This window comes from Polistes canadensis, unplaced genomic scaffold (genome assembly GCF_001313835.1).
Source record: "Polistes canadensis isolate GaletaPanama2010 unplaced genomic scaffold, ASM131383v1 scaffold_7, whole genome shotgun sequence".
NCBI lineage: Eukaryota > Metazoa > Arthropoda > Insecta > Hymenoptera > Vespidae > Polistes > Polistes canadensis.
In genome coordinates this window covers 903,815-926,396 of record NW_014569554.1, presented here as the reverse complement: position 1 = coordinate 926,396, position 22,582 = coordinate 903,815, and the positions used below count along the sequence as shown (strand labels likewise).

The 22,582-nt window shown below is 29.7% G+C and overlaps 3 protein-coding genes across 6 annotated transcripts; 1 reads left to right on the top strand and 2 right to left on the bottom strand.

Annotated features, from left to right (window-relative positions):
• Positions 1–583: 583 nt before the first annotated feature.
• On the bottom strand, positions 584–2,228 carry LOC106790917 (protein arginine N-methyltransferase 6). The gene is made up of 4 exons (XM_014756180.1): positions 2,085–2,228; positions 1,910–2,024; positions 1,461–1,827; positions 584–1,366 (listed from the first exon to the last, which is right to left on the bottom strand). Exons 1-4 carry the CDS (start codon positions 2,118–2,120, stop codon positions 862–864), a joined length of 1,023 nt encoding a protein of 340 aa, XP_014611666.1. The 5' UTR covers positions 2,121–2,228; the 3' UTR covers positions 584–861.
• Positions 2,229–2,374: 146 nt separating this feature from the next.
• Positions 2,375–3,358, top strand: LOC106790943 (DNA-directed RNA polymerases I, II, and III subunit RPABC1). Its single transcript, XM_014756224.1, has 2 exons — positions 2,375–2,827; positions 2,894–3,358. The coding sequence occupies exons 1-2, from the start codon at positions 2,526–2,528 to the stop codon at positions 3,222–3,224; spliced, it is 633 nt and encodes a 210-aa protein (XP_014611710.1). The 5' UTR covers positions 2,375–2,525; the 3' UTR covers positions 3,225–3,358.
• Positions 3,359–5,291: 1,933 nt separating this feature from the next.
• LOC106790925 (protein enhancer of sevenless 2B) lies at positions 5,292–10,669 on the bottom strand. Of its 4 annotated transcripts, XR_001382137.1 has the most exons (7): positions 9,227–10,667; positions 8,029–8,126; positions 7,825–7,944; positions 7,571–7,736; positions 7,310–7,483; positions 7,093–7,217; positions 5,292–6,289 (listed from the first exon to the last, which is right to left on the bottom strand). XR_001382137.1 is itself a non-coding variant. In XM_014756215.1 (6 exons), exons 1-5 carry the CDS (start codon positions 9,302–9,304, stop codon positions 7,310–7,312), a joined length of 636 nt encoding a protein of 211 aa, XP_014611701.1. In that variant the 5' UTR covers positions 9,305–10,668; the 3' UTR covers positions 5,292–6,289. The 4 variants fall into 4 exon arrangements, 3 of the variants coding, with proteins under 3 accessions (XP_014611701.1, XP_014611692.1, XP_014611678.1); XM_014756215.1 differs by lacking the exon at positions 7,093–7,217 and having other exon boundaries at positions 9,227–10,668; XM_014756206.1 differs by lacking the exon at positions 5,292–6,289 and having other exon boundaries at positions 6,691–7,181; positions 9,227–10,669.
• Between the last annotated feature and the right edge of the window lie 11,913 nt (positions 10,670–22,582).

The following is a 22,582-nucleotide window of genomic DNA, read 5'->3' as shown; positions in this document are numbered from 1 at the left end:
TTAATGGAAAAAAAGGAACTAATATAAACGAAAAAGCTGTAGGAAATGACGATTTTCAAATGAAATGTACGACGTATTCAGCAAATTGTAGCGAATTGTAGCAGATTAATCAAATATCCAAAATAAGTGACAGCAAATATGCATTATATTCTTATATATCTCAAAAAAAAAATGTTATATATCCCAATCTGATAAATTTCTTTATTATTTTATATATATATATATTTATTTCTCATTCTTTATATTATATAAATAAAATTATAAAGAAAATCCATTCACACATTTGACAATGTGATTAAGACACACGATGAGATTATTTTCTTAATTTCTTCCAATTATTTACATTTGCGTAAAAAAAAGAAAAAGAAAGAAAGAGAGACGCATGTACCCAGTACATGTAAATTAACACAGATCTTAAGATCTTAACGTATATGATATAAGTTATTTATCCAACCATTTAACTAATGGTCTTAATATTGGTACTACAATATAAAATTGTAAAGAAATTATAAATTCCTATACGTAAAATATATTTACATTGTGTAAAGTATTATTCCTTTTGTAAACTTTATTGTTAATTATATTTATAGTTATCATGTTTTTATTTTTTTATTTAAACTGTTATAAAGTAATAAAAACATATTATATACATATATATAATTTTTGATAAAAACATTTTTTTAATTTCGTTACATTTTATATATATTGTTCTATCAATGATATTTTCATTTATTTATTTACAAAAAATTACTACATATTATATATTTATATAATATTATATTATATTAGCAATGTAAATAATAAAATAAGACTTTTATAATAGAACTGCACATCGCATAATCATCTTATATGCAAATAATTTCAGTCTTTTGTGATATCATTCGATTGTTCTATTAAATATGTTCTCGTTACAATACACTTAGTCATATAACAAAAACATGGAATTTCGTGTTCAACTTCGGCAGCATCTAATAATATAAATTCTATATTAAATTTTCTTTTTTTCGAAGTGTCCTTTTTTATTTCTAAATGAAATGCCACAGGCTCGTCTTTTTCTACTTTTACATCTACGGGCAATACAATTATAGTTTGCTTCCAATGCGTTGATGCATCAAATGGTCCTGTAGATAATTCTGAACCATCCGGAAATTCGACAGAAAACCAGATACAAATTCCTTGTAATAATCCTTCCTTATTACAAACTGATACATATTCGTCGTCGCCCAAAGTATTTATTTCTTCTAAACTAATGGTTTCTAAATCTAACCAAGTAATTAATTTACCATCCCCTAAAATGTCATCCTGATTCATCAATGCTATTTCTGGTTTCATCGATTTATTCTTTCGATAATGGTTTCCTATGCATCTAAATAAAAATAAAACAAATTTAACGTAGATTTTATATAACGTAAATTTAAATTATCAAATTATATACAAATGGTAATAAAAATGATAATTACTTCATACTAACTCCATAAACGTTATCCCAAAATTGGAACATACTTGGCAATTGACATGGAGCAGCAAACAATTTAGCTACTGACGGGAATAAGATTCCTCCTTCACGTAAAAAATTATCTCTAGCAAATAGAACTGATTCAAACATTCCTTCGTGTACTAAATAAAATCCCATCCATTCAGAGACTATAACATCTACCTTTTGAATATTATTTGGATCCAGATCTTCGACCCTACTATGAATTACTTCAATTACATTTCCTAAATTGTTTTCAGTAACAACTTCCTTGCATATTTTGGCTAATTCGCTAGCTTCTACTGCATATACTGTTTTTGCACCAGCCTGAGCACAGAAAATAGAGAGTATACCTAAAAACATGTATTCATTTAAAACAATTAAGATTCCACATCATTTTACATATAAAATTTATATTTTACGGTTTTGTAACACCTGTCCCAGCACCAATATCGATAACTACTTTGTCTTTGAATTTATCTGCACATTTAAATATAGCATTTTTATATGCTAAAGTTCTAGACGTATCATCAAGCATTAAACGATGGACCTAAAAATTATTTTATTATAATATATTCATGTAAACATTTATTTATAACCTATTTCTTACATCTAATTCTTCATAGCTTTTAAAATATTGATCCATGTTAAACTATTACGGCGAACAACAATTAAAAAATATTTATTCCGATTAAAACTCAAGGAAATCTAAAAAGAAAATTGCGAGAAACTAAATAAATTTAAGATCTTAACGAAAACGTGTTTTCTTTCACTTTAAAAAAATTCTGTCGATAATGCAGTGATCTACCTAATCGATATTGAAATTGACATTACCCTATCGAGATAAGTTAGAAATAATATTTGTGTTACGGGCGGAAATGACGCGTAGGGTAGGTAGTCGAAAGCTAACAATTGAAATATTTGTTTATTTTATTCGGCGTGATACGCGCTATTGAGATTGAATATTTCCAATTCAAATAAGAAAACTAAGTAAAATAATTGAAATTAACATCTAGTTGTTTATTAAAAATATATTTATATACATTACAAAATGGATGATGAAGCAGAAACATATAAATTGTGGCGAATTCGTAAAACAGTGATGCAGTTGTGCCATGATAGAGGTTATCTTGTAACACAGGATGAATTGGATCAAACTTTAGAACAATTTAAAGAACAATTTGGTGACAAGCCAAGTGAAAAAAAGCCAGCACGTAGCGATCTTATTGTATTAGTTGCACACAACGATGATCCTACAGATCAACTTTTTGTATTCTTTCCTGATGAACCCAAAATTGGCATAAAAACTATAAAAACTTATTGTCAGCGTATGCAGGAAGAAAAAATTCATAGGTATGCATCTTGAAAAGATTTGTTATAATGCAAAATTAATTTACATTTTAATTATAATATTTGTAGAGCAATCATTGTTGTGCAGCAAGGTATGACACCATCTGCTAAACAATCCTTAGTAGACATGGCACCTAAATATATTTTAGAACAATTTTTGGAATCTGAATTGTTGATAAATATCACAGAACATGAACTGGTACCTGAACACATAGTATTAACTCCAGATGAAAAAGATGAATTACTAACAAGATATAAACTTAAAGAAAATCAATTAATGCGTATACAAGCTGGTGATCCAGTTGCTCGTTACTTTGGTTTGAAAAGAGGACAAGTAGTAAAAATTATAAGACCTTCCGAAACCGCAGGAAGATATATTTCTTACAGACTCGTATGTTGATCATTGATACAAGCAACAATTAATGTTCATTTCGTGTTACTTCAATCCATTATTATTGATGAAATTTTAATTTTGATCTATAATAATATTCTTGTAAATACAAATAATTTTTAAATACATTATTATTATAAAATTCGTAGATCTCTTATAAAACCAATTATACTACCCACTATAACGTTAAATAAACATAAGATTTAACGAAGGGATAAATTAATATTACTTTCTGAGAATGCTTTATTGTACTATAATTATGATACATCGTTACATAATATACATTTGGTAGTAAAGATTAACTATATATCAGGCAGTAAATAATTACTAATGGTTGTACCACAAACGTGCAATAATTTCAAATGTATTCATCAATATAATACATTTGTTCTTTTCCTGATTCTAAGATCCACTTCGCAGGGTTATTTTATTAAAATAACGTACATAGATGAAAAAAGCAAAGAATTAAGAATATTTCTTCTTCTTTTTTTTAATTATTAATTCAAAAAATAAATAATATTAATCAAGGAAATTGGCACTATCAGAGCTAAACTTCTTATTATTATTTTTCTTATGCAAACGTTTAGCTTGAATACATTTCTTTGTTATACTATTTCTTGGTCCAAAGTATCGTGGTACGCTGTTGTCAAGTGACAACTCAATTCCAGATTTATTTAAACAGCTTGTACATGTGTGTCAAAATACATTGCTTATATACTACATAAGCAGATGTAAATATTGCTTTATTTATTATCTGCATACAAATAGGTCTTTTTTTTATTTTTGTTTATGTATTATTTTTTTTTCTTTTTCTTTAATACGCTACAATAATGCATAAAATTTGACAAATCTTAGCAAAGTGATAAATATGTAGAGATTGAAAGAGAGATTCATACTGTTATGCGCAATTGATGAATTTATATTAAAAATCACTAATTTATAATATCTTCTACATCATTATTACGAATATTAGCAATTTATTGTTTTAAAAACGGATAATAAATATGGAAAATACATGTATATTGCATCTTTAAGTACGAGCCAAACTTATTTTACAAAAAAAGCCATTAAAAATCAATGGTAATTATATGTTAAATTTTTACTTAACGTTAACTTCTTTAAATTTCCTTATTTTTTAATTTTTATTATACTCTTAAAGAAAAATTGTGAAATAGATTTTTTTTGTTATTCCAACGACGAATAAAAAAAGTTTTAACAGGAACTATGTTATTTCACACGTACACACACACATATATATAAAATAATCCAACTTACAAAAAAAAAAGTTAAAAATAACAGTAAAAATAAAAGACGCAGTGTTTTAAACACAAATAAAAATTTGAATGTATATCAGTTCTTATATATTTCATTATTTTACAATCTTATCGATGTATTTGATATATCACTGATAAATTAATCATATAAAACAGTCTTACTTTTTCTTTATTCATAAAATTATAAAGGAATTTTACTTACAGCTTCAGTTTAAAATGAATGAACAAAAATAAAAAAAAAAAAAAGAGAAAGGAATTAATTCTATACTTTTTCTATAATATTCGTTATTCTCTTTAAAAAAGTTATATAAAAAGTGTACTTCTCTAATATAAATTTAAATTTTCATTTACGAACAATGAAAAACAGTGTAATAAAATTGATAGATAGCGAGACAATAAATAGTATAAGTGATTTTTGCTTATACAATATAGGCATATATGGTTTATGGGCGTAAGTAAAAAAAGCATGCAAATATGATTAATGCAATATATTGTTAATAATAAAATGTAACATATAACGCAATAATAATAATAATAATTAATAATAATAATAATTACACAATAAGACTAAAAATTTTTCATTGTTTACATAGAGAAGAAAAAAGCAATAATTGCTGAAATCAGTAAACAGAATATTTTTTATGTGGTTGTTTTTCTTTGTTTTTCTTGTTAAATGTACAATATAGACTTCTTGTATCGTTTTAAAAATTACAAACTTCATATTTTAAATATTGTGTAACTGTGCAAATTAAAATTAACACATGGCAGACTTCGATAATATCGTATCGCTTCTTGGCATTTGTTTTTTTTTTTATTTTTGTTTGCAACAAATGAGAAATAGGCAGATTAAAAAATTTGCTAGACAAATAAAGTGCATATTAGCAATATTTGTTTACTATTTTTTTTTTCTTTTTTTTTTTTTTTAAATAGCAATAGTGTTTTTATCATATGAAGTATTCGTATTTCTTTATATTTCTGCATTCATGTAATATTTCTTACACAATTGTGTCAAAGATAATCAGTCAGAATATTTATTTTAAATAATCTTATATGATTATCTTCTTCAATATTTTTGTATATGTAGTATTTGTCTCTCCCCGCTAAATAGTAAATCTCTAAAATAAAACAAAAATTATTTTTTATTATTATAATTATTATTTTTCAAACCTGACGCATTCCATAAGATTCTTTTAATTACAAAATAAATCTCTTTAAGCGCTTTAACTGCTTATGTATGTATAATATAGATGATCAGAGAGAGAAAGAGAGAAACAATGATAATTAATAATAATAACTTTTTAAAACAGATTACACCAATTCTTTCAATATTTCCTTATGACTAAAAATCGAACAAGCTTTTTTTCTTTTTTATTCATATATATATATAATATATATATATATTTAGTCTATTCGTATTTGTATATGTGTGTACGCTGTATGTGTATGTGTGTGTGTGTGTATGTGTATGGTACAGATAATATATCTGAAATATTCGCGTTATTTATCGAACGTATAATAAAAACGTAAGAAAAGAAATGCTTTCTCTCTTCTTCTTTTATTCATTTGCGAAAATATTGACGATAAAAAGAGACAACAAAAAATTGTCTAATGCCAAAAGGCGATGCGCTTTTTTTTTTTTCTTTTTAAACGCTATACACGTTCGTATATAAAGTTATTATTATTATAATTTTGTTTTGTTCTTTTTTTTAGTAAGATTTCTTATGCAATTGTTATTTTATTTTATTTTTTGTAACTAGGCCCTTTTCTCGCCAAGGTCCCGGTTTCTTCGATTAGTGGTATCTGTATTAAAAAATACAAGATTTATGTAAATCCCAGTTCTCCTGAATTACTATCTGAGATAGCATATATAAGATGTATATATATATATAATATATTATATAGTATATTATATATTAATATAGTATATATATATATATATATATATATATAATAATTATAGTTTTAATATGGCCAATGAGCATGCTTGCAAAAGACTAATATGCTTATTATCTGTGATGTATAACACCATTTTCAAAATGGACTACCAAGAAATACTAAAGACCATTTCAAGTTTCATTTATAATATATGTCGATGTTACGGCTTTTTTAAATTTAACTTATGAAATATTTTTAATGATTGTGCACGCTTAGAGCACTTGGTATATATATATATATATATGTCAAATAAAAAGAAAAAAATATGTGCAGTTAATGAATGATATTCATTACATGGATTTCTATTTGATCGTAGAGACATACGATATACACATACGACATTTATCAATGTTAAACTTCAAATGGTAGCAGCAGCATATTCAGTCCCATAGAGAAGATTTAAACTTGTCCATCTAACGCGATATACAAAAACAATTGTGGACACTACCCTGTCATGTAATACATCAAGGAACTCTCTACACACTCTCGTATGGATTACTAAGGATGTAAGAAATGTTTTTTCAATGGGACCGGTCATAAGTCCTTATTAAATAGTATTTAATGTCGAGATCGTATTATTACAATAACTCGACATTTGGAACCACCAGAGTATATTCCTGGTAGCCCACTCAGATAGGTGCTTTGCTCGCAAAATATTCCAGATTTACTTTTGCAGCGAAACTGATCATTCTGTATATGATTGATGGTGGGATAAGGCGGTCAATAGTTGAGACCTGCATTATATATTAAATCAGGCCTAAAACAGAAGATTCATTTGTTCTTTTTCTACAACCTAAAAAATAACAAGCAAAATGAAAACAATAATTTTTGTAGAAAGATTTATTTCAGTTATTGTTAGATCTTATGATTTAATTTTTGTTATACCTAGGAGTGATAGGGAGTAACGTAGGTAGATGGAAACAGTCCTCTTCTATTACCAATTTCCCCATGCCACCAATGCTGATCTGTGCGATCTGTAACAGTTATTACATCTCCCCGCCTGAACTCCAATTCACCAGGTTCTTGTGGAGCAAAGTCATATAATGCTTGCACTAAACACTGTGTGAAATAAAAAAATAAATATATTTTTATACATATGCGTATTACATTTCCAATCAATAGTAATTACTTTGTGAACATTCTTACCTCTTCAGGAATCATATCACGTAATTTAACATCTTGCGAACGTGATACAGATGCTGTACGATGATATTCTACCAGTTCATTCAAACTATTAAACTTAACAACCCAAAGAAAAAACTTGCCTTGAGCGTCTCTTAATACTTTAAAATGTTGCACACCATCTGAACATCTGTCGTCATAAAGAAATAATATAAATTTTTGAACACTTGATGATTTGTTTAAAAGTATTATCATTGCAGAAAAAAATATATGCTTACTTTACAGATAGTGAAAAGTCTCCAGGAGAGCTTTCACTGATTCTAATCAGAAAGGCACCTTCATGCTTATTCATTAATAGCCTTTCTGCATCTGCTCTTGTAATCTTTCCGTAATACCAACTAAAAATGAAATCAGAATAGTTAAAGTATATCTTCTTTTAATTTATTACAATGTAAAAAAAAATATGTAAAAAGTAAACTTACTCGTGATTTTTCATTTCTATGTAATTACTTGGAATGAGTCCTTCTCTGGAATCTAATTCGGCTCTGAACCAATTTATATCATCCTCCATATTCAAAATCTAATAAAGAAATAAAATATTACTTTATATTTTATATAAATATATAGTTATATTAATATAAAAACAATGGTGAAAATAATACACATTTATTTTTTATAATTTCATTATTATTTATTGTTTATTTACTTATATTCATATAAAATAATGGCCATTCAAGTTTTTGAATTTCGCGGGTGAATTTCTTTTCGACGAATACGAAATCATCTATGAATATAGTAAAATAGAGCCACATCATATCGATTGTTACTATGAGGAAGAAAATGGAAAGCAATTAAGCTATACACTAATGACGATGTTAGAAAATCTAATCATATGACATTAATTGAAATAAAATATCAAATCAGATACTGTTATCGCTAGAGTCGATTGATACAAAAATTTTATTACAAATTCCATTAGAACAATTTACTCCAATCATTAGATGATGATTATTATTATTATTATTACTATACAAAAATAACAAACTAACATTATTTGTAATCAAAATAATAACAAAAATATTAAAGGCAAACAAACAAATGTTCAATTATGAGATTTCATACATTTGTTTGCCCAGTAACATAGTAAACTCTTTTTATTAATGCAATTTAAAAAATTAGCCAATAAAAAATTGTGTCAAAAAAAATATTGCGTAATGATTGCACATAAAAGTATACAACCAATAAAAATTACAAAACAATACTGTTAAGAAATTCTCGGCTCGCGATAAAAGGACTTAATGATTGCATTTCATAAAAGAAATAAAAAAACATAATAAATATTGTTGCAAGCCAATCGAATATTTATGTATAACAAAATTCGTGAGTGCATATGAGAAATGTTTGCGGATGTTCGGTGATCAGTCGTCTCGCATCTGAGCCAATCAGAAGCAAGTATATTGGCCCGACGACGGTGAGCCGTTCGTTGATTGGTTAGTTGGTTCATTAAAGTACGAAGAAACGATACTTTCGAAGGGTCTGTCATCGAAAAATGCAATCAACAATAACAACACACAATGCAACGATGACAATAATAATAATAAAAATAAAGATAACAAAGAAGAAATCAAATAAGTAAAATTGTCAATAAAAAAGAAATCATTTTTTCCCATAAATACGAACCTTAAGGACTTGACACCTGCGAAAGCTAAGCTCATCCTCGGCTGTCGCGGTAAAGTCGTGCTTGGCTACCGCCTCCATTCTTCTTCTTCGTCTTATCCTTCTTCTTATTCTTCTTTTACTTTTTTTCTTTCTTTTTCTTATTCCTCCTTCTCTTTCTTCCACTTCTTTTTCCCTCGAGGGTCGAACGCGCGTGTATATACTAGACGGATTGCGGTGAAGAGGACCGAGAGAGGAACGAAGAGAAGGAAAAGAACAAGAGAAAAAGAGCGAGAAGGATAAAAGAGGAGTAGGAGTAGGGGAAAGAGATAGAAAGAGAAAGAGAAAAAGCTATATCACAGAGAGAGAAAGAATGAGAGCCAGTCCTCGAGGCGGCACCAAAGGCGGTCACCTTTGTCTGTGAATGTAAAAAAAAGGAAAAGAGGAAGAAAGAAAATAAGAAAAGGAAAGGGAAAGAAAAATAAGGAAACTCCGAAACGTAACACAAGAGCAGTAGCAGAAGGAGGAAGAGAAGAGTTAGGAAAATTTGTTGATCGTTCGATTTCTTTTTCGAATAGCACTTGCTTCCCAGTTTTCACTGAATTAGCATATCGTTGGATGAAACGAAGGTGGCTCGTTGCACGTATATTGTATATGTAGTATATATATAAAACTTGTACGAAAAAGCTTTAAAGACGCGCACTTACAAACACATCACCAATATCTCACGTTCGCGCACAGCAGCAGCAGCAAACACAATACACTGCTTTTTGATTTCTCTCTCTACCCCGTATGTATCAAAGAATATTACCAAAAATTTTTTGACTCACGATCTCCCACTTTTCGTCTTTGTCTCTTTTAAGCTTTCCTTTTCTATTTTATATATCTCTCTCTGTCCGTCTACCTATCTCTCTCGCACTCTATTCAAATTCAACGGCGTTCAATGACACCCGCGAACGAACTAAACTACGATCACGACAACTTGCATCCTCGTTCTATGAAATCGAGAGAAAGGGTAAAGTGAAACGATCAAAGAAAAGAGAGAAAGAGAGAGAGAGAGAGAAGCTTGTGTATCGAGTCAAAAAAAGGAAAATAAAAAATAATAAAACAGAGAGAGACACAAAGTATAATGGCGGATCCGTTGTGTTGTGATACCTGTGTATTTAAAAAAGTACAGTTTTTATTCCGATATTAAATTTCCTCAGATATTATCCTTATCTGTTTTTCTTCAACGGGACGAAAGGTAGAACTGTCAAAATAGAAAAGGTACGTTGCTCGGATCACGCACTCTCACGAGAGCGACCATCGCTCGGTCTTATCAGGCGTTACACTCTCTCCTCGCCCGGTATAACCGTGCTCTCTTTGCGTTTCATCCTCAATATTCTCCTTCTCTCTCTTTCCTTCGTCAATGCGCACTGAACTATTGCGCACGTTGACGTCACCGACTTCAGCCGAACTTACCCGAACTGATGTGTGCGCAAGGAAGACGTTCTTTTTTGCACGTCCTCGTCCTCGTAATAACTTATATAGAAAATATTTCTCAATATTTTATCTTTTCCGAGCTATTTATTATCTTAAACGCAAACAAAATGACTAAGGCCTCTTACTTTTGTAACGTTGTTTAGAGATAAACATGGGAAGAAAGATTAGGAAACGTTGATTTTAGTTAGAAATTACGAATAATTATTTAACGAACTAGTTTCTCGTCGCGCAGGTTGCGCATGCGCATACAATTCGTTCGAAGATACGACTACTCGATCGACTCTACTCGGTTCGACTCGATTAAACTCGGCTTAACTTAGCTCGCTCGTTACTTCGTTTACTTACTCGCTTACTGTGGTAGCCATCTTGCGTTCAACGTGAGAGGTCGTATTTCGATCGTTTTCGTGTTATTTTGCACGAAAAATCAATCTTACTTCTCTGATACTTCGTTAATATTTTCATTCCAATAATAATGATCGAGAGATACTGATATATATTAAACAAAAAATTTTCTCCTTAGGAAAAGATTAATATGTTTTTTGCTATCTTTTATTTCTTAATTTTTATTATTTTTTTGATTCTATAGAAATGGAATATGTCGAAAGAGTAATGTAAAAGCAATTATGATGTAGAAAATAATCAATGTTTGACGTGAAATCACGATTAGGTTTATCAATAATTACTCGGTAACAACGAGCATATATATTTGTAATATAAACAAAATGTCTATCCTATGATACCGTCATGTGTATACTCTCTTTTATATATATGTATATTTAGTAAACCTACTTATCGTGCTCTCTCTCTTTCTCTCTCCCCACTCTTTCTAACTATTCTTAGATCGTTCTAGAAACGAGAAGTTGAACGTTCGTATGTATGTAATTACTCCTTGTAAATATATACACTTACTAAGTATATATTTTATCTTAATGATCGAAAAAATACATTCCATAAAATTAAACGATTTCAAATTATTTTAAGTGTATATATTTATATGTTTATATATAAATATCTAGATAAAATTGGGCTTGAACTTATTATGCCCAAAGTGAGTTTAAAAGAGCGAAAGTTTAGCGCGAAATAGAAATGCGAGAAGAAAAGTATTATATCGCGTTAGGATTACAAACGCCAAATGGTCACGTGTCTTGTAAACAGAAACACGAGGTGAAAGCAGGGTGGAACGTACGACGAGTAAAGTCACTTTTTTCAAATCCTCGATCTTCTTTATAGGATTTCACCTTTCTACGAGTTTATCCAATCGAACAGTCAAAGTTAAATATTAATTTCATACACGTACACGTACACGTATACGTTTATACATATACGTTAACATTTTCTATCATTGTTTTCAATTCTCGTGAATTTTACGATGTATGTATCAAGTTATATAATCTCAAATTGTATTTTTAATTTATCGAATTCCACAATAACCATTGACGATTGATGACTCACGTAGTTGTTACTTACTTCCTCCATTTTTTCTTTTATTTTTGCGTAATGTTAAAATATATATTTTTGTTTTTATTTATTATTAAATATTTGCATGATTAGTACATACATTTATGATACATTTATATTATAATATATAATCTCTTGAACTATTAGGCAATAAATTTTTATCTATAACATATATGTATATATTTATTATCTGTTAGATTAATATTACGCACTACTGACGTAATTAATGATACATTAAAATTGTGCTATTTTCTTATATAAATATGATTAATAAAAATGTTTTAAAGGCATATGAAAAATAAATTTAGGTTTTACATTGGAAACGACATCTCGTCAAGAATCATTCGTTCATAATGATTCGGAAATAGAATCGTTAAAGATATATACATATATACATATATGTATGATTGTTGTAGGTGCTGGAAAATTCAAGGTTGCGATCCGCGATCGACAATTGGAAACGGCTGTTCATCCGATAGCAACTACGCTCATTGCTTTCTGTAATTAATTGTGATTGTTGTTTTCCCGACTCCTATTCATTTACTTCCAATTTTATTTTTATTTTTCATTCATTAATAAATACAACGATCTAACGATTTAACGAATTTCTATAAAACATTCCTTTATATTGACAAATTATTTTACAGAAATTACATTTTTAATAGATGAAAAATTAAATGAAGAAATAAAAAAAGAATTCTATTGAGAGGAGAAATATCAATTGCAGCAAATAAAAATAATGGAAAAAAGAAAAATTTTATATTCAAAATAATTGTAATCTAACTGCAAGCGGACTTGTTTTAACGACAGATCAAATAAAAATCTATCGATACAAAATTGAAAAGTTAGGAGACTATCTGTATCGAAAAATAAAAATTAGTTTAATCGAAAAAGAAATTGGTTCTGTGTTAGGCTACTAACTTTTCAACACGCTCATATATTTCAAAAAATTCCAATTCGCGTATTGTGACATTGAGATGACCAATGTTTTTGATATTGTACGATGACAATCTATAATCCTATATATGTATATGTAGAAACATACATGCATAAATACATAGATACATAAAACGTGAGCAATATTAGCGCGGAAATTGAATTACCTTTGTGCGACTGGTGCACCGATGAACATGAAAGACGTATACAGCCAAGTTGGCACCTTAACAAGCTTCCAATTAAATACAGCTGCGAATTATTATTTTTTTTTTGCGAGAAAGGTCGGACATATTCACGCGCGTGATTGGTTACAAAGAATCTATTGTAATATTTCTTTCGTTTCTGATTAAAAGACAAAACTAGAAATATTTTTCTCTCATTCGTTGACTTATTTTAACATTATATTTGTTCAAATCATCATAAATGTGATAATAATACTTTTTTCGTTACTCGATTAACTTATTTATTCGTTTTAACGAGTTTTGTACACAAATTAGCAAAGACTATTATAATATTTCTTTCGTTATTCGTATTTCTTTATATTGCATTCGTTTTTATCTTTTTTATTTGTCTAATTTTTGGTTTTTAAATGTGTACGTATGTGTTTACAGTTGAAACGAAACGCGCAACGTGTTTTTATTCAAATCTCGTCAATGCGATCGGCATTGTCATTCGGACAGTGGCGAATTCATGAATACGCGCGTTTTCGTTTCCTGTGAAAGATTTACGAGCATTGTAATACTAAAAAGAAAAAGAGAAAGAAATAAAAAAAGAGAGAAAGAAAAAGAGATAGAACACGCGAACGCAACCGAGCGAGAACTACTCGTTTCCTCCCACATTCAATAAAAAATGTCGGAAATGTTTGCGCGCCATTCAGTGGAAATAATCATCGTGTGTCGTGTTCCTCTTGATTCGATATTCTACTACCGTGATTTTTTCAACTTTCAATGTATCGTGTACATATATACCTATACCACGTGCCACATAGATATATAACAAACAAAAATAAGAAATAATATACTATACTATACATATATATATGTATAATATGCAATATATATTATAGTAGTATGTATAGTATATATTATAAAATAAACGCGAACAATGAAACTCGTAGATCTGTTCTTATCTCTTTCTATCATTTATAAACAAATTTTCTATTGGTCGTGTTGTTCTATCGTACTCAGAACATACTTTAACTACCCACCTCTTATATGAACTCATATGCAATCACGTTATTTCTTCGAATTATTAATTTTGGCGTATAATGCAATTCTTTTTATACTTTTTCTCCTAAAAACACCTAATTATTTCGGGTTAATATTAGGGTTTCCATGATTTAATTGAAGTATACAATTTAACGCCGGACATATACATTAAATATGTATGTACTTTTCTTTGTTATATTCCCACGAGATTGTTTATTTTATTTTAAGAATTGTGGAAAACGAAAGAAATGGTGAGATAGAAGAAGAAGAAGGGAAAGGAAAGGAAAGGGAAACGTAATTTCGGTTCTAGTTGTGTCTGAAGGCGATGTCACAGTAGCGTGTGTCTTGTCTTCAGGATGGCTCCTTGAAGACTGTTGAAGATGTACAGGCAGTCGTGAGCTTAGAGGGGGCCTCTCTTCTCTGCCACGTCTCGGTAGATGAAAGGCTCTCGTGACTATCAAAGGGAAAGGGAAGAGATAAAGGCTCGAACACCAGACAATGGCCCTGAGCCTCCTACGTTTTCAGCTCGTTTTAGACAGTTTCTAACTACTACTACACTACTACTACTACTACTACTACTATTACACTATTACTATTTATATATTTTAACTAGTCTTCTTATTTTACCGGAAATTACATATATATATAGGTACTATGTAATATAGTATAATTTATAACACAGTATGTAGTATTTACTATTGTTTAATATGTAGTGCCATATATGGTATAATATACGGGATGCATAATATTTAATTGATTTATTTGTGTGTCAAGATAAATATATCGTGCCAGATGTACAAGATATCATTTAAATCTTTTTTCCTCGTATGCGTCTTGTTATAAGTAAAAATCGAAAAAAATAAAAAGAAATAAATCTAGGGAAGAAATAACGAAGTAGAATCATGTTCGAGGAATAAAAAAAGAAGTCTCATTGCAATTCACGGTAGATCGTGATTTAGATTGTATCGCTTTGGAATAAAATCGTTGGATTAATTCAACGAGAAAATAATCGCAACATTTCGAGGTTGCAAATACGTACGTTTTTAAATGTTAGGCTAAATTTTTCTTTTTTTCCGGTTTGTAAAACTACGAACCTAATTACAAACAACCTATAACAAGTTTGATAAAAGTATAGTTGAATTAATAAATTATCGAGGAACTTTTAGCATAGCTAGGAATTGTCGAGCCTCTTCTGTACACACATATTGGCAAATTGCCATAAGAATATTCTCAAGAATTTGCACGATGTTATTCAAGTCAAATTCAAGTAGACTCAAACACGCGACCATGCTTTTTACTACTACTTCTACCACTATAACCACATAACAAAGAAGTTAAATAAATAAACTTTGAAAAACTTCATGCTAAAAGGTGTTGAATTTCCCAAGTTTTTTTTTTTCCTTACAAATATCTCATTTCTAATGGATTTTTACGTACAAAGTGACATTTCTTAGAAATATTACTTGTTGCATTATTTTACTGACATCCAATAAGAATACTTTTCTAAGTAACGTATAGGATATATGTAATTTTTCTTTTGAAAATAAACAACAATATTTAAAACGTATTAATCAAAATCGTAAATTTAATTGCCGTAAGAAAGAATGACGTAAAGAAAAATTTTAACTCCTTGTAATATGCTAAGTAGTTGCCGCTAGTAAAACTGATTAGAAATGTTGTTATTCTTCTTTAGCTACAGTAACCAGGAAACCACGACTTCCCGAACGTAGATTATGATCTATTATAATTCCTAACGAAAATTTACAAAAAGTAATGAGTGGAAAAAAAAATAGCGCACGATTAAGTAAAAGGAAATTAGATAAAATTAGAAATTAGAATATAATATACTACTTCACATTTAGTAGTCTTTCAATGAAACTAAAGACATGTTTTTTTTTCTTTCAATTAATACTTTTTATACATTTTTACAATTAAAAATAATAAAGCGCTTACCGTCAATGAAAGTTTTTCAATACCATCCTTTAAATCTTATTGTGCCAAATTATTTTCTATTTATATATCTAATGTAAATACTACAAAACTTCTTAATGAGCACGTCCTAGTAAATTTAACTGTACGAATTAACCATTTCAGCAAGAATAGCAAACGCATATGCGTTCATGCCGAATCCCACACACATTTTCTATTATATTTAAATAGCTCTAAAATAAAAACAGAAATTTACTATTACTAACGTATCGATACAACAGGAACTACTATTCCTAACAAGTCGGTAAGCAAGGGCATGGTATTATTAATTTGTCGATAAAACAGGAACCTACTATTATATTGTATTATTTTAGCGATCTATATATGCAGCGTTACGCAAACAAAGTTTCGGTTACCAATGATTTCAACGTATTAATTACATAACAGAAACGTGGATAACGTTTAAATGTTCGATCAAGTAAAAAATAATTTATAGTGTATCCATTGAAAAAGAAGATTCCTTTCCATCCATAATAGAACTTCCCTGGATTATACTGCCACCATGCGGCTATTTCGACTAAATCAGTCGGTAAGATAAAAATTGATAGAAAACGAGCTTAATAATAATAGTAATTTCTATCATTTTTCGTGAGAAAATAAACACATTTGATAATGATGTTTACGGAAGATAGCAACAGCTGTATTTGCATATATATATTTGTGTTTAATAGAAAAGGGAAGGGAAGATTGAAAGATGTTATTGATTATAAACAAAATATTTGATTCATCTTGTACACTGGATCTATTATAATAATAAAAATATCAAATTTATTTATTCATACATATAGTTTTTGTAAATGTATGATTTTGAAAAAATTACTAAATATAAGTATTGATAATCTTAAAATACGTATCATAGAAATCGTTTATGCAATCACTATGACGACTCAATAAATACCGGTATAACGAGTAAGTTCGCGTGTTGTTAGAAAACAACAAAATTCTTTTAATATTATTTCTACAATAAATTTATATAAAAGAAATATGAAAGAATTTGTCAGTAACTAGGCTATGCTCTCTCTCTCAAAATGGTAAAATTTATTTGTAAAAGTTTTTATATAGTGAAAGGGAAAAGAAACAAAAATAAGTAAGAATATTTTTTAAATTTTACACAATAAATTACTTATTTTGTAGCTGCGATAAGAATATCATCACAAGAGGAGCATTCTTCCGTAATCTAAACACCTGCGTGAGGGAGGATGGAGGGACGGAAAGGGGGAGGGGAAAATACAGAATCGGTTGAGTAGGGCAGGTGCGATGCTAAATAAAATAAGGTTCGATATAATTATGTAGTAACTTGTCCAATGATCACTGCTCTTGTAGTACATACTTGTGTAAAGCTATTTAGAATATTAAGATTAATATGACCGAATTGGTTAATAATATATAAATTTTGTTTCGGATGACAATTGGTTTGAATTATTCGAAAAAAAAAAAAAAGGAAAAAGAAATTTAATTCTCGTTTGAGACTAATTTCGTTTGATATGGGCCAGCATTTTGCGGTAAGTTCGTTTTCTTGGTCAGTAGTCAGAGTCAGGTTCATTTAATTTTCAAATACAGATAATATACTACTCATGTCAGAATAAACTATACATCTATGTATATAATATATGTGTAAGTTATATATGTATATATATACACATATATAATATATGTATGTATGTTTCGATGGTAAGAACGACCATGAAAAATAAGTTTATAGACTTCAACTCGGTGTTGCATTTTTATTAAATACTCAGAGAGTGTTACATAAGTAAAAAATAGATAATATATATAAAAAGAAAAAGAAATATATTTTTAATAAATCATTTCGAAGATTCATCATGGCGTCGTCGTCGTTCGCTAAATTCCTGTAGAAAAAAATAAAGCGTATAATTTAACGTTGTTCATATTTTACGTTTGAAAACGACAACGAATCGGACGTTCGAAACGATTTTCCTAAAGCACGTTTCCTGGGTAACTCGTGCGTCATCCTTTATCGTTCTCGAAAAGAACACACGTCAGCTGCTGCCTGCTGCTTCGAGGGACACGGCTGGCATAACCACTCCACTGTTTCCCCCTAACTGCCGCGAGAGTGCGCTCGAGGCGTTCGCTTGCTCGTTCGCTCGAGGCCGAAACCGATGGATTTGATGACGTAAGCGTATAAACCACCATAAAGGCTCGCTGATGCTCTGCTTCATTAGCGTAAACCGCGAAGCTTTACTAGTCTTTTCTATCTTTTCCTCATTGTCCTTGTCATTGGCGTCGTTATTGTTGTCGTCGTCGTTTGAGAATGATTCAATACCTCTGTGATATAACAGCTAAACATTTCTATAGTTTAATCATATTAATATATATTAGAGTCATTGATATTCTTTTTGTGGACAAAAAAATTTTGTAATTTTCTAACCTAGAAAAGTTTTTCGTGGTTTCTAGAATTTGTCCGTATTAGAGGAAGAATTAAACAAAATTTTAAGTAGTTATTTCATATAAATTCGTTTGAGAATCGATGCATCTTTCTTTATATTATCTTTAAGTTTCTAATCGAATAAATTGGTTTTTTTATTTCTAGGATTTGTCATCGTTAGAAAAATAATACGAAGCTTTTGATGGTATAGAAGTCCTCGATAGATTTGTCAAATAAATTTGTTTGAGAATCACTGCGTCCTTCCTTTATATAATACTGAAGTTTCTAACCTAGAAATATTTAGTTGTGTTTAAAGAGTCTCTCTCTCTCTCTCTCTAGAGATTTTTCTTTTAATCTTAGATAAATTGAAATCTTTTCATGGTGAGTTAACTTCGAGTATGGTCGGTGATACGCCGTTGAAAGTCCAGCTTGCGAGTGGAACATTTTGCGTGGCTCGGCCAAGCATACAGTCATCCGCGCATGCGCCTACGCGTTATCGTACGTTTAGACGATACTAAATATGTACGTTATGTGAGCAAAGGAAAATTCAATTTTTCTTAAGTTAGATTTTTATTCACATAGGGGAAAAATGTTGAGTAAAGATTTTCTAGAAAAGCTTAGATATACTTTAGAAAGAATTTGTACACCTAGCAATTTTTAATTAATTCTTAACTTTGAAAGTTTTATCAAAGATTTTCTTAACACGAGAATGTTACTAAATAGTAAAGTAATAATAAGATATATTTTAAGATTATACGAAATTAGCTTTGAAGTAAATTCACTTATATTTTTTTCTTATAATTATTTTTTAAGAAAAAATCGTGAAACCGATACGATCGGCAATTAAAAGTGGACGGATTTGTTGCAGCATGTGTCAATAGTATATTCTCTAAACGTCAGCATTTGTTTTCGCCGATCCAAGAAGATTACCGTCGTGCAAAACATCACTATCGACGGCTAGGTGTCGCAATGGTGACATGTTGACTATATATACATATATATATGTAAGATTATTTCACGTCATTGAATTTCTTGATCAAAGAATACTTCAATATTATTATCTACATATAGGTTATTTCAAAATTTATTTTCAAATATTTAAAATATCAATAATTTAATGAACGATTTCGTCGACAATTTCATTTATAAATTTAATGAAAATTAATGAAAAAGTTGATGTCAGTTTAATCGATATTGTAAAAGAGAAGAAAACGTTATCCAATCCCACATACTCTTATCTTATCCTCTCTTGTGTAGAGAAGATCCCAAGGTTTCTGTTAAAATGCAGGCCGTTTGTAACGCGCAAGATAACATTTCGCCCAGTGGAACGACCAATGATATTCTACTTGAAATCTCGGTCTGGTCTCTTTCTTTCTTTCTTGCTCTCTCGGTCTCGGTCTCTCTCTCTCTCTCTCTCTTTCTGCCTTCTCGCGAGAGAAACCAGAATCCAGAATACGAGACCGGGAACTCGATCTCGCCTGCATCTCAATTTCAGTTCTCCATCTGGTGTCACTTCCACTAACGTATCACGAATATACGTATATGTTTACTTGTCAAAGAATTTCAAAATGAGACATGTCGATTATTTTCCACATTAATTTTTTTCTTTCTTTAATTTTTGTCGATAATGTTATCTAAAAAAGTTCACTTTTTCTTTTTCATTTTCAAATAATCAGAATAGATATTTCTAATTTCAATGATTGATAAGAACGATAGAAAAACTCGAGATGTGTTTAACGAACATTTTTTACAATATGGCCGACATTAGACAAATTTCACTATTCAAACAATTTAAACAAAATTTCAAGGCACGTGAACAAAACATTTTAGTTGTTTTTGTTTTAATCTAAAAAGTACATATTATTATCCGATAAAATGTATAAAATAGAAAGAGAAAATTAAACTCCTATAGGAACGATTAACACGCAAGAATTTATATTTATAGGTTATCGATCATATCCTATATCCATTCTCGTACGATAAATACACTGATCAAGTTTTAGCATAACAAAGATAAAAGCTCTTTCTACAAAATTTTACGACACTGTACACCGTTTATTCGAAACTCGGTTATACTTTGTTAATAAAATATTCGGAAGAGATACGTGAGCGGCCATGATGGAATTTCGGACCAATCTACAATTTCATCCGCGCGGGAATATCGACCACGTTTATTTGAACTCGATAAAAATGGAACAAAGATGTTTTCTTCGTGTCATTTAGTTGTCAATATTTGGCAAGGAGCTTTCTTTTTGATTTTTGAACGTAAAATGTTTTATATATAGATATGCAGTAACGATAAAACTGATATCCTATATATTTTCAATATACCGATAAATTTGACATATATGTACATATATGCGCATATGTACAATTATCGTAACAGTTAAATCATTTAAAATGAAAATCAGATAACTCATTATCTCTTTTGCACACAGATATACACATACACCCTTATAATCCAATCGACCGTTTAAATTCGTAAATACGAAGCTTAATAATTTATAACTTTGCAGGCGGTACAATCATTACTGATAGAGAGTATTCACTGATTTTTGAATCATGCTACACACAAGAGATGGAAAAGAGAGATGACTCTTTTTATTTGAGCAGAATGGTCAGCCCCCGAGTATTTCAGCTATTGAATTTTTGTATATGTAGCCAGGCAATTTACATATATATGTACATGTATATGTACCAAAATGGTGTATACTGACGAGGCTATTCGTCTCATGGGTGCATCGAACGTGCCCAAATATCAGCCGGCAATTAATTTCACGTTCGTTCGGTTGCACAAATACGACCGCGAGCTGTGATACAAATCGCAGCTGCGCTAGGGAATATAAAGGGACTTTTAAGGGCTTATCTGTCGGTACATCGAAATCCAGTTTTATGCCGTTTAATCATTGCTTTTGCAAAGCAAAAGCTGCACCAAATTTTCTACTTTTTCCTTTACTTTTTTTTCCTACGCATTCTATCTCATTGAATTTTATACTAATTAGTAATGGGATTAAAAGTGATTCAAAGAGATCAAATTTCTAATAGTAGTATTAGGATAAACGAAAGAAAAGAAATATATATTATGCATATACAATTTTATAATTATTAGCAAAAACAAATTGGACGAAAACTACACGTACATAATACACGTTCCAATTTCTATGAGACTTCGTCATTGAAACTGTGAATGCAACATTTGAAAAGCATGATAAATGTGACAATATAAGCCAATGCAATCTTTTCTTTCTCAACGAATCGACCTAGACCGCGAAACTACTTATTTCTACATTCAGCAATGAGAGAATCAAAACGTGACACGACTTCGACATAACTTGCAATTACATATGAGATATGACTTTTGCTTTACATCATCATACCCGACCTCTTTTCTCATCTTTCATTTCTGAATCTTTCTGTCTCTCTCTCTCTCTCACTAGTTCAATGACACCTTTCCCTTTTTTTACATACATCGAAATGCAGAAATTTGTTTATATATATATAAACTTATTGTTAGACAATGAGACACTTAACATTTCTAAACTATTCGAATTGAAAATTTCTTGTACGATATCGATCAGAAATTATCCTTTTATATTACACGAAAACTTCCCCAAAAGAAACAAAATGACTTCCCCCTTTAAAAATATGAACACATTCGAACATCCCCATACCAGTTAAAAATTACACCTTTCAAATGTTACTTAGAAAATCAAAGATCTCTACTTTTTATACACCCAATATGCATCCAATATGCACGAATATAAACCACCCACGAGATCTTTCAATGTGACAACATTGGACGTTTTGTTTGCGAGCTCGATAAAGCTTCTTCCTGGGTCAAGGTTGTTCGATGTAATCCGCTTCAGATAACATTGTCTTTCTCTTTCTCATTCTCGACGAAGAGAGAGAGAGAGAGAGAGA